This window comes from Octodon degus, unplaced genomic scaffold (genome assembly GCF_000260255.1).
Source record: "Octodon degus isolate 3935 unplaced genomic scaffold, OctDeg1.0 scaffold00018, whole genome shotgun sequence".
Taxonomy (NCBI): domain Eukaryota; kingdom Metazoa; phylum Chordata; class Mammalia; order Rodentia; family Octodontidae; genus Octodon; species Octodon degus.
Genome location: NW_004524594.1, coordinates 1262650 through 1276223, shown reverse-complemented (window position 1 = coordinate 1276223; position 13574 = coordinate 1262650). Strand labels below are relative to the sequence as shown.

At 49.9% G+C, this 13574-nt stretch overlaps 1 protein-coding gene across 2 annotated transcripts in view; it reads right to left on the bottom strand.

Moving 5' to 3' along the window:
- Positions 1-266: 266 nt before the first annotated feature.
- Positions 267-13574, bottom strand: part of Lrp4 (LDL receptor related protein 4) — a 48198-nt gene continuing 34890 nt past the window's right edge. Inside the window, exons 29-39 of one of the 2 annotated variants that reach the window (XM_023710591.1) lie at positions 12424-12642; positions 11904-12038; positions 11436-11544; positions 10188-10332; positions 9862-9975; positions 9143-9278; positions 6290-6357; positions 4852-4939; positions 3409-3550; positions 1796-1857; positions 267-352 (exon numbers count right to left, since the gene is read on the bottom strand). In XM_023710591.1, the coding sequence (XP_023566359.1) occupies positions 1813-1857; positions 3409-3550; positions 4852-4939; positions 6290-6357; positions 9143-9278; positions 9862-9975; positions 10188-10332; positions 11436-11544; positions 11904-12038; positions 12424-12642 (1201 nt within the window). In that variant the 3' untranslated portion in view covers positions 267-352; positions 1796-1812. The remainder of the gene's footprint in view (positions 353-1795; positions 1858-3408; positions 3551-4851; positions 4940-6289; positions 6358-9142; positions 9279-9861; positions 9976-10187; positions 10333-11435; positions 11545-11903; positions 12039-12423; positions 12643-13574) is intronic. The other variant, XM_023710592.1, reaches the window with a different exon arrangement.

The window sequence follows — 13574 nt, the reverse complement described above, 5'->3', positions numbered from 1 at the left end:
AGGGAAGAGCTGTGGGCATTCAGACCTGGCTCTCTGAGGAGAGCTTGCGTTCATGTTTCCAGCCTGTATCTGGAAGGGAGCCCCGTCTCTCTGGAGTGGCTGCAGTGTGGACACTGCTACACTCGGATTGCTCTTCCTGCAGCAGCTGCTCCGTCTCTGTGTCGTCCAGGGAGCCGGAGCTGGCCTGGATGGACACCGTGTCTGTCTTCATGCACACGTGATCCCGCAGAAGGCCCCCCCGGGAGCTGCGCAGCTGCTTCAAGTCATCCCACTCCGCATCATCCCCGGACAGGAGGCAGATTCCCTCGACAATCTTGATCTTCTCCTTGGTGTAGTTAAGGTCGGGCCCACCCTAGGGTGGAGAGCGGAGACAAACAGTCAGTCCCTTGGCTTTCTTCAAAGGATCTGACAATGCCCTGGATGGGCTAAGCGAGTAAAAGACTCACAGACTAATGGGAAAATGAGACCAGATGGCTCACTTAAGGAGGGGCAGCTCCAATGACATTACCATTCGCATACAGAGGAGAGCCGGGGCTTCCGGTCCTGCACAAGCCATTCATGGGCTATGTCATCTTGGGCAAATTACTTAAACGCCTCGAAGACTCAGTCACCACACTTGCAGGGTGGGGAGGGTAACAGTATCCATGCCTCACAAGCAATTGCAGTGAGGGTTCAATGCGGCAATCGGCAATCACGGGTGTTGGACACAGGACATAGGATGCAGGAAAACATGCTAGCTTTTGTTACACTGCTACTGTGGTTTAGTAATGGGACATCATGCTGATCGATATAAATAATTAAAGTCAACTGGCAAAAGCAATGCAAGGAGCACTTATTTAGATTTTGAACTTCTTGATATGCTATTTTGCTCTTAATGATCTCTTCCAATTCTGTTCAGTAGAAAATTTGAGAGGGAAGACAGGAGAGCTCTAGAATAGCCTCTTCTTTGAGTTCGGAATGTCCATCACCCAAGGAGGCCCTGTACCTCAGAACCTTTTTTGGTGATTTGCCCTGGGACCATTCCCAAGCACCTTGGATCTTTCCAAGGATAGCTGTGGGGAGTGGCGGAAGCTGGAGATCTGGAGATCGATTAGACAGAGAATGCTCGAGGTAAGCCAGGCAAAAAAGCTGTCAGGCAGAGGGGTTTTGCTTCTCATCAACCTTCCAAGTGTATAATTCAATGCACTGCAGTCATTGGGCAGTTTTTTTTCCCCCGCTCAGAGAGGAGGCTCCACCTGACCTCAGCTTTCTGCGTTCTGATGTTTGTCTTCATTTCTTCATCCTCCACCCACCTCCCCGGGAATTTCAAAAATTGCACTGGGTGTGGCCAATGGCCTGGATTTCTGCTCAGCATTCCCCTTTTATGGTTCCCTCAAAGGGTACCCTTGGTTTCTGAGGAAAACCAATTACCATGCTGCCACCGCCTGGATCAAATAAATCATAGCTTTGGGTTCTGTGGTGGGACCTGCAACTGCTGGTTTATGTTAGCAACAACTCAGTTCCATAGACAGTAATTGGGCTCTACATTCAGCAGAAGATGAGCTAAGTGCTTTGATACTGGCCCCTGTCCTATGGAAGTGACAGTTGTCCCCAGCATGCAGAGGAAGACAGAGATAGCTCACAAGCACACAAGGAGCACAAGCGCCCGTTCCAAACTGCCATTAGTGTGAGGTTAGATGTGGGCCACTCAGAGCCCTCATCCCAGGGACACACTGGGTAAGTCAGGGACAGATGGGGCAGGTAACACTAGCGATACTGGGGACAGCACTCCCTGGACACACACAGTAATGGGTACCTGAAATCAAGAGGAAATCAGAAGAGAAAGGGTGAGAGGCTATCAGAGGGGTGAAAGAGCTGCTGAGAAAGAAGCAGACACGAGAAGAAAGACGTCACTTGATTTTCATTTCTCTTCTTTCTTCTTTTGTTCCTGGTGGCACTGGGGATGGAGCCCAAGGCCTTGCACATAATAAGTGTGTACTCCACTGTTGTTGTTTTTATTTCTAACTGACGACCTTCACTGTGGTTCTATTTCCTTTTCTGCAGCACCCAACCCTCCAGGATCCCAAGAATGTTTGAGTCTTTCAAACAAATTCTGTGAGGAGGGCTCCGTCATTCCCAGATCTGCATGCTACCCCTGCGCACAATTTTTTCTTTTTTGTATTTTAGGGAAGGGTCTACAGGATGTTCAGGGTCTCACTACTAGATTGGATTCATAGTGATCTGCCTGTTTACAGCCTCCCAAGAGCTAGGATTACAGGCACGCACTACCACACACCCAGTCTCAATTGCCCTCTCAGCATGCCCTAAGGGCAGGGACAGCACAGCAGGCCCCAGGATTGAACCTCCAGCCCCTGTGCCTGCTTGCAGACGCTTTAATCTGCTGAGCTATTTGGCTGGCCCTCTATCTCTTGAGCCATAGGGGCAGTTATTTTTTCTTTTTAATTTTTTTTTTTTTTTTTTTGCGGAACCAGGGATTGAACTCAGGCCCTTGCTCTTGCCAAGGAAGTGCTTATTCTACTGAATAAGTGCTTATTCTACTGAATTCTATATCTCTCCAGCTTTCTTTTTAATTTTTAAAAATTATTTATTTATTTTGTACAGGGTCTTGGTATACAGTTCAGACTCATAGTGATCCTCCTGCTGCAGCCTCCCCATTGGCTGAGATTACAGACATACTGCCAGGATCACCACACCTTGCTGAAGCAGGACTACTTTTCATGCCTAAACATTTAGCAAATAACTTTCCACTACAGTGAGACAGCAGTTAAGAAAAGAAGATCAAGTAAGTCTTCAAGGGCCGGGGAGATGGCTCAGTAGAATAAGCACTTGCATGGCAAGCACAAGGGCCTGAGTTCAATCCCTGGTTCTGCAAAAATAAAAAAAAAGTCTTCAGAACTCTTCAGAAAAGTCCTTGTGCAGACCTTGAGATAAGAGAAAGGATGTGGCAATCAGTTCTCATTGCCATTTGTTTCTCAATAAAATTATTTAAAGAAAAGGGAGAGTCCCAAGAGCTCTGGGTTTCATGGGTGTCATCTAAGGAAGTCCAAGGCTTCACTGCAGGGGAATAGCAATTCTAGAAAGAAGAAAACCTCTTGTACACTCTGCTTTGTCTTCTGGGATCTGCTTTCTAACCCTCCTTAGGGTTCTTCAAAGATTCTAGATTCCCAGGGCTGGGGAGATAGCTCAATGGCACAAGTGCCTGCCTGGCAAGCACAAGGTCCTGAGTTCCATTCCCAGTACAAAAAACAAAATAAAACCCCCTACAAAAAAGATTCCAGAAACGTAAATTATACTCAGTTCTGTTTTCTCGAACTCCCTGGATGGTAGCTGGGACCCCAAACCCCCTACTGATCCACTCAGACAACTACTCCTATCCTCCCCAAAACCTGAGGCGATCTCCATTTATACCTCTTTCTTATAGCACAGTTGATTGTACATGGCTGGTTTGGGGATTGCTTCAATTTTCACTTCTTGAGTGGAAGTTCTGTAGGAGGGGTTGCTGTAGGTCAGGTTGCCCATTCCAGGATCAGTAAACTTGGATTTTTTGTGTCTGTGGAAGGAAAGATGAGAAGTTATTCAGATCTTTATGGGGTAATGCTGGGGAATTACATGGAGCTGTACATGGAAGACATTTCTGTGCAAGTCTTAGTGAATCCTGGGCCTCCTGGTAGTCATCCCTTTCAGAATCCCGTTTCCCAGGGTGTGGCCTGGACCTGAGACCTGCTTCTAATGACAAAGTTATGCAAAGGGGATAGAGGCCACATTAAGTTATAAAGAAACCAGCTCCTGTCTTGGATTATGTCTCCTCCCTCAGTTCATCTCTTGCTTTTGCTCCAAGGGCAGCAAGCTCTCCTGCATAAACTGTCCTGAGGAAATGAAGACGCAGGAGGCAAGGATTCCTGCTGCCAGCCAGCAGCCGGGGAGAAGCTGAATCCTGCCAGCAACTACGGGGCTGTGTTTGCAAGGGCACCCCACCCCATCAGGTCTTCAGATGAGACCACAACCCAGGCTGATACCCGGAGCCTGGCACAGACCTGGTGGCAGAGGCATCCAGCTAAGGTGCACCCAGGCTTCTGATGCCCCCCACACTGTGAGATCAGAAATGGTTGTCATTGTAAGTGGCTACATTTTACAGTTATTCTGCTGATACGGGAAACTAATACACTGGGCTTTAGAGCCCACAGAGATCTCTATTCAATCTCGTCTCTGTTACTTACTAGCTGAGATCTTGGTACATACAATGCAAACTTTCTGAGCCTCAGATTCCCACTTGTGAAGCAGGGAACAATTATAAGCTGGGTTACAAGGCTGCTACGACATGGATGTATCCATTAAGTGCTAAGTGAAATCACTATCATTACTATGAGCAGCAACATTCAGGCATTTTTGCTGTGAGCTGTACTTAAAGCAGTTGTGGAAGAATATAAAGAAAGAGGCACACAAAAAGATCCTAAGTTGAAAATGACACATTTGATCTCCTCAGGATGACCACGACCGAGTAACGCTGTCAACCAAGACAGTGGTAAAGGGTGGGATTGTGCGAAGGAAACTATTTCTTCTTCCACTGGCTGAGTGTAGAGGGGAGAAGGGAGAAGGCTAAGATGCTGCAGTCAGCTTGCCCTCTCGCTTGTGACCCTGGCTAATGTCCTGTGTCCCATCAGCATCCCAGTCTGGAATACAAATCCCAGGGGCTGCTTCGCTGGGATCTTTAAAGGAAGGACGTTCTTCCTCCTGCAGCTCCACCAGGGAGCCAGCCTTGGCACAAGGCTCTTGGAGGTCCGTTCGGTGAACTGTGGTGCTGCGGGGGTCCCAGATGTGCCAACAAGGCCCAGAGAGCGGAGCTGAGGTTACCTGTACAGCATCCAAGCCACGATCACCACCAGGACAAGCAGAATGCTAAGGAGCCCTCCGACGGCATAGCTGACATGCAGTCCTTCACCTGGAGGAAAGAGATGCTAGGCAGGGAGCGCCGACCCCCTTCTTTCTAGCTGGCAGCGGTGTAAGGGGCAGGAAGAAGAGCTCCTTTCTCCCCCCTGACAGGGGTCTTTTATTGGTTTTGTTTTGCCTCGCTATGTAGTTCAGCTGGTTTTGAACTCACGTGTACCCTAGGCTGGCCTGGAACTTGCTTTGAGCCTCCTGCCTCAGCTGGAGGTCAAACAATCCTCTGCCACAGCCTCTTCAGAAGCGAGGATTACAGGCTCACAGCACTATGACAAACACAAGGGTGTTGGGTCTGGCGCCCTCTGAGGCTAGCAAGGGACCTTCCACTCAGAGAAGTCATAGGAGGTAAGACAAGGAGGCTGCGAAGGAACTTGTCACTCTGCTAGGATTTCAAATCCCAGCTCCACCACTTATTAGCTATGTGACTTAACACAAGACAACTAACTTCTGAGCCAACATTATATATTCTCTTTAGTTAAATAAATAGCTTATGCGGCTGGTAGAAATTAAATGAGTATGTAATACATGTGAACACTAACATAACTTTAATAGTAGTTTTTTGTTTTTTTTTTTTAAACAGAGACTCTCTGAGAGCCGGCCAGATAGCTCAGTGGACTAAAATGCCTGCTTAGGCAGGCTCAGGACCAGGGTTTGATCCCCGGTGTGCTGTGCCAGCCCCACCCCGGGGGCACAGTGGGATGGTGACTGAGACTGGGCATGGTGGCACACACCTATAATCCCAGTACATGGGAGGCTGAAACAGGAAGATCACTATGAGTCCGATCTGTGCAGTGAGACCTGTAGACCCTGCACTAAATACATTAAAATAATGGAATAAAATAAAAATAAACAGAGCCTCTCTATGTAGTTTAGGCTGACCTTGAGTTCACTATGGAGCCCAGTCTGGCCTTAAACTTCTGGCGATCCTCCTGTCTCAGCCTCCCGAATGTTGTGGTAACAGGTGTGTGTCACCTCATCCGGCTTATTATAGTATAATGCTATAACCATTCTATTAACTACTATTAATCTCTTACTACTTTATAATCAAATTTTATCATAGGTATTGTCTATGTTGGAAAAAAGCATAGCATCTGTAGGATTCAGCCCTACCTAAGCCTTCAGGTACCCTACAGTGGTTTTGAACCCATCTCCCAGGGACGGGGGTGACTGTACTCAGACACATAGCACATATAGGGCAATTATGATTACAATCATTATTTCTATGGGTTTTGTCTAGGAAAAGATTTTATCAACCCTATGAGAGTCCCTATGAAGCCCATGGGAGACATGAGTAGAGACGTTAGGCCTTCTAGCTTCTCTTCCAAAGCAGTGGGGCCTCAGGGCTTACCTGGAACAGCAGGTACAGCCTCGTTGGAGTGCACACAGCGGCCCAGCTGGGCATCCTTTTCAGTGCACCTGTGGGTATAGGAAACTGAATGTGCAGGCGGCTCGGACGCTGAGCGCAGCCTGGGAGTGAGCTGGCGAGCTGAGGGGAGAACACTAAGTCCACCCGTGCGACGCTGGCTCTCTTCTCTTTCCTTTGTACCAGGGACTGGAGCCAGGGCGCACTGAGCTACATCCCTCCCTCCCTCCCTCTAGGGCAGGGCAGAAGGCTGGAAAGGGGGGCTTTGGAGCCTGAGAACACACCAGGCAGGAGAGAGCAGGGGCAGGGAGAGGATAAAGGCAGGAAACAGAGGAATTAGTGTCAGTGAATCACTGCGTTCAGTCTGCTACATTGCTTTTACAGTTGTTTTCCACTGTGCTCCATTTATTTGTTTGGTTTTTGGTACCAAGAATTGAACTCATAACCTTGAGCTTTCCAGGCAGGCACTGAACCACTGAGCTGTATCCCTGGCCCTATTTTTTTAGTTTTTTTGAGTTAGGATCTCACCATGTAGTTCAGGCTGGCCTTGAACTCACTATGTAGCTCTGGCTGGCCTCAAACTCGTGGCAATCCTCCTGATTCAGCCTCCCAAATGCTAGGATTACAGGCATTCGCCACCACACCTGGCCCACTGTGCACCTTTTAAAAATGAGTTTGTAAGTGAGCTGGAAACCTACAAAAAGCATATGAAGGATATCAATAATATGCCTGCCTTCCCTCCCTCCCTCCTTCCTTTCTCTTCCTCCTCCCTCCCTCCCTCCCTCCTCCTCCTCCTCCTTCTTCTTCCTCTCTCTCTCTCTCTCTCTCTCTCTCTCTCTCTCTCTCGGTACACTGAGCTACAATTCTAGCCCTTGTCTTTTCTTCTTTTGTTCTTTTTATTTTTTAAGACATGATCTCATTAATTGCTAAGTTGCTCATGCTGGTCTCAAACTTGTGATCCTCTTGTTTCAGCCTCCAAGAGTGCTGGGATTATAGGCTTATGACACCATGCCCAGCTTTACTCCTAGGGCTTCTGAAATAACTAGAAGTGGGAAGCAGCCAGTAGCCAAGTCAATCTGATTAGCTAAGGATTATCTAAAGTCCAAATATCATTAGGTTAAGAAAAAAATTGTTCTGTTTCCTTCACGCCTCCACAAGGGAGTATGCGAGGCCCCGGAGAGTGCTCGCGTAGCTACCGCAAAAACGCTCAGAAGGCAGCTTTGTTTGCGGCACATTGTGAGCAGGCACTTCCAGGCATCTCCTAAAAGCCTGGAGAGAAGCTATTTTGCGAGTGCAGACGAGACTGGGCTGCGCTGGCTCTTCACATAGAACTCAGAGTGGAGAAAAGCTCTGAGTGGGGTCAGTAGTTTTCTAAATAAAGCTAGGGGCACCGGAGAGATGGCTCATTAGAATAAGCACTTGCCTGGCAAGTGCAAGTGCTTGAGTTCAATGCCCGGTTCCGGAAAAAAAAAAAAAAAAATTACAGATACTAAATAAAGCTAGGGACTGGGGTGCAGGTAGTTCAGTGATACAGCTCTTGCCTAGCATGGGTGAGGTCCTGGGTTTGATCCCCAGCACTGCAAAACAAAGTGAAATAAAACAAAACAAACAAAAAAAAAATTATTTTTTAAATTTATTTGTGTGTGTGTGTGTGTGTGTGTGTGTGTGTGGCCAGCTCAGCCCACCAGGGGGCGGGGCTGGCTGGCATGTGGTGCTGGGGGATTGAACTGCGCTCCCTGTGCTTTGCTAAGCTTGTTCTAAGTAGGTGCTTTAGACCACTGAGCCATCTCACCAGCCCCATAAAACAAATTTTTAAAAATTTATTTATCTATTTTGTATTTTTAGTAAAGGGTCTATGGGGTCTCGCTACACAGATTGAAGTCATAGAGATCCTCCTGTTGTAAGCCTCCCAAGCACTGGGATTACAGGCACGCACCGCCACACCCAGTCTCAGTCACTGTCTCAGCACGGCCCTGGGGCGGGGTCAGCACAGCATGCTGAGGATCGAACCTGGTCCCTGCATCTGCCTAAGCAGGTGCTTTAATCTGTTGAACTATCTGGTTGGCCAATAAAACAAATTTTTAAAAATCCACAAAACAAAAGCTCTATTGAATTAATGAAATATAATGTTTTATACTAGAGGGCTGGGGGCCGGGGAGATAGCTCAGTAGAATAAGTACTTGCCTGGCAAGCGCAAGTGCAAGGTCCTGAGTTCAATCCCCGGTACCACAAAAAAAAGAAAAAAAAAAAAAAACCAACTTAAAAGAGGTACATGTGTGGGGCAAAAAATTTATACTAGAGGGCCAGGGATGTAGCTTAGTGGCACGGTGCCTGGCTGACAAGCTCCAGATCCTGAGTTCGATTCCTGGTACCAAACAGAAAAATTATACTGGATTTGAGAACTTTTCTCTACTTGCTTATTTAATAATGGTGTGTGTGTGTGCGTGTGTATGTGGGCACTCGCACATGTGTGTTTGAGTGCAAGGGTCATCAGAGCTCTGAGGAAATCTTGTTCCAAGGCATAAAGCTACAGCCTGGAAACCACTGTAGGCCAGGACCACCTCAGACACGAGAACAAGGTTCACAGAGACAGAGACAGGACGAAGAATGCATGCGGGAGACTCTTCCCAAGTGATTTCCTTCTGAAGCTGTTCTGAAAGCTTCTTGCCTCCAAAGTAGAGAGGGACTTGTTTGCCACAACCCAGCAGCCAAAAGGGCAAGGACTGGAGGTGGTCAGTGACATGCTCCACCTCCTGTCTAAGGAGCAGGGACAAGTTTTCCACTGCTGGGGTGGTGGCTGGAATCCCAGAGCCCCTGCCACATGCTGAGCCCACATACCTTCCTCCCACCTCCTCCAGAGCTGTGCGGATTCTGCTGGTGGAAGAGCGAAAGGTGGGGGACAGCGTGTTGGGTAGCACTGGGCTGTTCTCACTCATGCTTGTAGCCCGGGGAGCAGGGGGCACTGCACCAGGAACTGGGGAGAAAAGAGGGTTGGAGTGGACCACAGGAACCCCAGATCTCTTCATTTGGTCTAAGAGTAACAATCAGAGCACGTGGCGAAACAATCTTTGGAGCACCCTCATCCCAGGAACCCCCACTTAACACTGGGAATGTAGAGGGTATAGATTCACGGGGAATAGCTGAGGGTGGGCCAGCAGCCTACAAAGGCCAAGAAGAGAGAATAAAGCACTGATGATTCCCTAGGCAGGGCCTTGGACACAGGAGACTTGTATTCCATTTTGTTTTTTGAGACAGACCCTCACTATGCTTGTAGTCCTGGCTGGCCTCAAACTCATGGCGATTCTCCTGCCTCAGCCTTTTGGGTGCTGGGATTATAGGTGTATGCCACCATACTTGGAAAGACTTGAATTCTGTTCTAGTAAACACCAGAAGCCAGACAAAACCAGATCTGAGTGATTGTGAACCCCAAACATTGCCCTTCCAGCCACTCTACTAGATGGCCTTTGGACGGAGCACCCACCAAGAAGAGTAAAGTTGAGGCCACTGGTCCCCAGCCTTCAAGGGCCCCATTGCCCTGGGGCCACTGTCCCACTCACCCAGGGAGCAGGGCCGGCTGTCAGGTTCGTCAGGACAGGCGCACACAAAGTCCAAGGCTCGGGCAAAGCAGAGGTGGGTGCAGCCACCGTTGTTCACCCCACAGGCATTGGTCCCTGGAGGCACAGAGCAGATCAGCATCTGGGCCGAGACGGAATCAGGTCTCCCAACTTAGCAGGACCCCACTTCCAGGGACAGCAGGGCAAGGAGGAAAACATAAGCCAACAGGCTCCTGGGTGGCCCCAAGCATTCAGGTCACTGGCTGTCCTTTGGCAGCCACAACCTGTTCTGCCGAGGGTGAGGAGGTACGCTTGGAACCCGGGCCCACCTGTCTGCCGCTGGGGGGACACCACGATGATGTCCATGAGCCCCTCTACATTGGCCAGCACCGTCTCCTTGTTGCGGCCCGAGTACTTGTCAACACGCTGGATGGACTTGGTCTGCCAGTCTGTCCAGTAGATCCATCTGTCCTGCTGCTTGTGGGGATGCCGACGAGAAAAAAGGAGCATGGAGCCGTCAGACCCCGGGCAGCTTCTGTGCCTGCGCACAGGCTGTGTGCGCTGCCCAAGGCTGAACCCCTGTGTGTGCCCTGGAAATGTTCCCAAACTTATACACTCTACCACCCCCTGCTCCGTCCTGTCTCCGACCTGGCAGTCATTTCTGCACGGGAGATTCGATGTACCATGGTGATCTGGGTACCTGTCTGCCTGTCTGTCCCTCCCCAGCCAACAGGAGTGAACTTGGGGGTCACCTAGCCCCCTGCTCTTAGGAATGGGCCCTTCTCAGAGCTCTGGCCCAAATCCTCTACTGAACATCTCCAGGCAGCCTCCTTCTGAGGCAATGGAGACAAAATTCTCAACCCAGGGATTGAAGAGGTGGTGAAGATGTCAAAAATGACATCTAAGAGTAATCAAGATGCTCAGAGGTAGCACGCATTTAGCATTTGCTTCATGCCAGGCACTGTGCTAAAGCTCTGGAGGATACTTTAATAAACCAATTTGTTTTATGTACCACTGAAGCTTAGCAGTCCCATTTCTTTTCTTTTTCTTCTCTTTTTGAGGCAGGGTCTCGCTAAGCAGTTCAGGGTGGACTAGCGCTTACTTTGTAGCCGAGACTCGTCTTGAACTCGCTACAATCTTCCTGCCTCAGCCATGCCAGTGCTGGGGTGACAGGTGTGCACCCCATGCCCAGCTGAGAGGTTCCATTTCTTGTTCAAAGTCACATATTTAATAACACAGATCACACTTGAACCCAGGTCCTTGGATCACTGAGGGCACTCAGACTCTGACCGGCTGGATGCCTGAAAACACTGGCTTTTGCCACTTGATCCTACCTCAACTAAGCCAGCTGTCTCAACTCTGGCATGAGGATCAAGCAGGGAACTCATCAGAATGCATATTCCTAGGCCCAAGGACCTGCACTGTAACAAGCTCCAAGCAGATTCTACGCACCACTGGGAGAGCCACTCCTGGGGACGCTAGGACATGGGGATGTGGGGGAGAAACAGTACTTGGTGTCCTGGGATGCAGAAGAAACACCCCCATCGGGAGGCTCAGTGACCTCTCTCTCCCCATACCTGCGTGAGCGCAAAGGGATGGGACACGTGGCTGACCAGGACCTGCCGCAGCTTCCCGTTGAGGTCGGCGCTTTCAATCCGGTCCAGGTGTGCATCTACCCAGTAGATCCTGAGAAGCGAAAGGGAGGTGCACAGCTGCCCCAAAGGCCGACCTGGAAGCCCAGCACTTTCTACAGTGATCGAGCTCAACTGCAAGCAGGAAGACAGCACTAGGGATCCAGGTCCCCAGGCTGAAGAGGCAGGGCAAGAATCACAGTGAGGAGGCACAGGAAGCCTAGTGCCCTCCGGAGTCATGCTGGACCCCTCCTCAGCAACGGGTCTACCTTGGACTCCTGCCATAATAGCTAAGCCACAATTCTTTGCTGCTGGCAACACTTCCCTTTTGCTCACTCGCCTACTCCAGACTCAGCCCCCTTCTCCTCCTTGGCCCACTTCCTCCCAGAAGGCTGTGCGGAACAGGAGGCCTACCTGCGGGTATCGTAGTCCAAGGTGAGGCCGTTGGGCCAGCCCAGGTCTGTGTTGATGAGGACTTTGCGCTCTGAACCGTCCAGGTTTGCCCTTTCGATCTTGGCAATGTGGCCCCAGTCTGTCCAGAAGAGGTATCTGGGACATTGCAGTGGCGTCACATTCAGGGCATGGGTGATGGCACCCAGAGGTGAACAGGACACAGGGATGAGCCAATGCCACTTTTTTTTTTTTTTTTAGTACAGAGTCTACCGGGTCTCACTATGTAAATCAGACTCCTAGTGATCCTCCTGTTTTCAGCCTCCCAAGTGCTGGGATTACAGGTGGGTGCTACCACGCCCAGTCTCATTCACTGTCTCAGTGCGCCCCAGGGGTGAGGCTGGCAGAGCATGCCGGGGATCGAGCCCCAGCCCCGACTGCTATGCTCTGCCTAAACAGGCGCTTTAGTCTGCTGAGGAGCCAATGCCATTTTTATCTCAGCATTCGTGCCAAGGGCCTCTCCTCTCCTTGCCCACAAACTTACCCTTTCCTGGGGAACACAGCAATGGCCCGGGGCTCATCCAGACTGTTGTTGATCAGTACTTTTCGGCATGAGCCATCCAGCCTCGAGGCCTCGATGGTGTTTCGGCCCGTGTCTGTCCAGTACAGGTTCCTGGCCACCCAGTCCACGGCCAGCCCATCGGTGGTCTTCAGCCCCTGCCCGATCACCGTCTCCATGTTGCTGCCGTTCAGGTCAGCTCGCCTGCAGACGAGTCCAGGGTTGGGTAATTGACCAGATGGAGCAGGAATACACAGAAACCTGTTCCACGCACAACTGGACCTTTGCTAGACTGTAAGCTCCACCGAGACAGAGGTGGTTACCTGCCAGAACCTCCCTCGGCTCCCAGTGTAACAGGTGCTTGATAAATACCTGCAGAACAAATGAGTGGCTTCTTGGGAGGACAGAGATTCCTGCAAATGGGAACTGCCGGGGCTTGGGACCTGGGTCTCGCCAGAGAACAGGTTAGTTGTCCCCCATCTGTCTTTAGGAGCCAAGCATGGCTAAGGGGTGACTATAAGAAAGCAGATTTGCCACACCTCTTTGTCCATTTGGACAGAGCCCCACCCCAGGGAGCTCCTTAACTACAAACTGTGTCCACCTACCTACTCCTCTCATGACTTGCTTTTTTCTTTGCCCCAGTACTGAGGATTGGATCTAGGACTCTCACACCAAGCTCTATCCCAACCCTTTTTTATTTTGAGACAGGCTCTCTTTCTCTGATTTGTCCAGGCTGGGCTTGAACTTGTGATCCTCCAGCTTCAGCCTTGAAGAGTGCTAGGATTAGAGGCATGCACTGCCATGTGGAGCTCAGCATGAGATTCTAATATTCACCTGGGGGTTGGAGGAGATAAAGACAAATAGTCCTCGCTGGGCGTAGTGGTGCATGCCTGTAATCCCAGCACTCGGGAGGCTGAGGCAGAGGATGGTTGAAAGTTTGAGGCCAGCCTGGGCTACAAAGTGAGCTCATGGCCAGCCTGAACTGCATGGCTAGACCCTGTCTCAAAAACAGAAAAACAATTTAAAAACAATTTTTAAAAAAAGACAAATAGGGGCTGGTGAGATGGCTCAGTGGTCTAAAGCACCTACTTGGAACAAGCTTGGCAAAGCACAGGGACCGCGGTTCAATCCCCCAG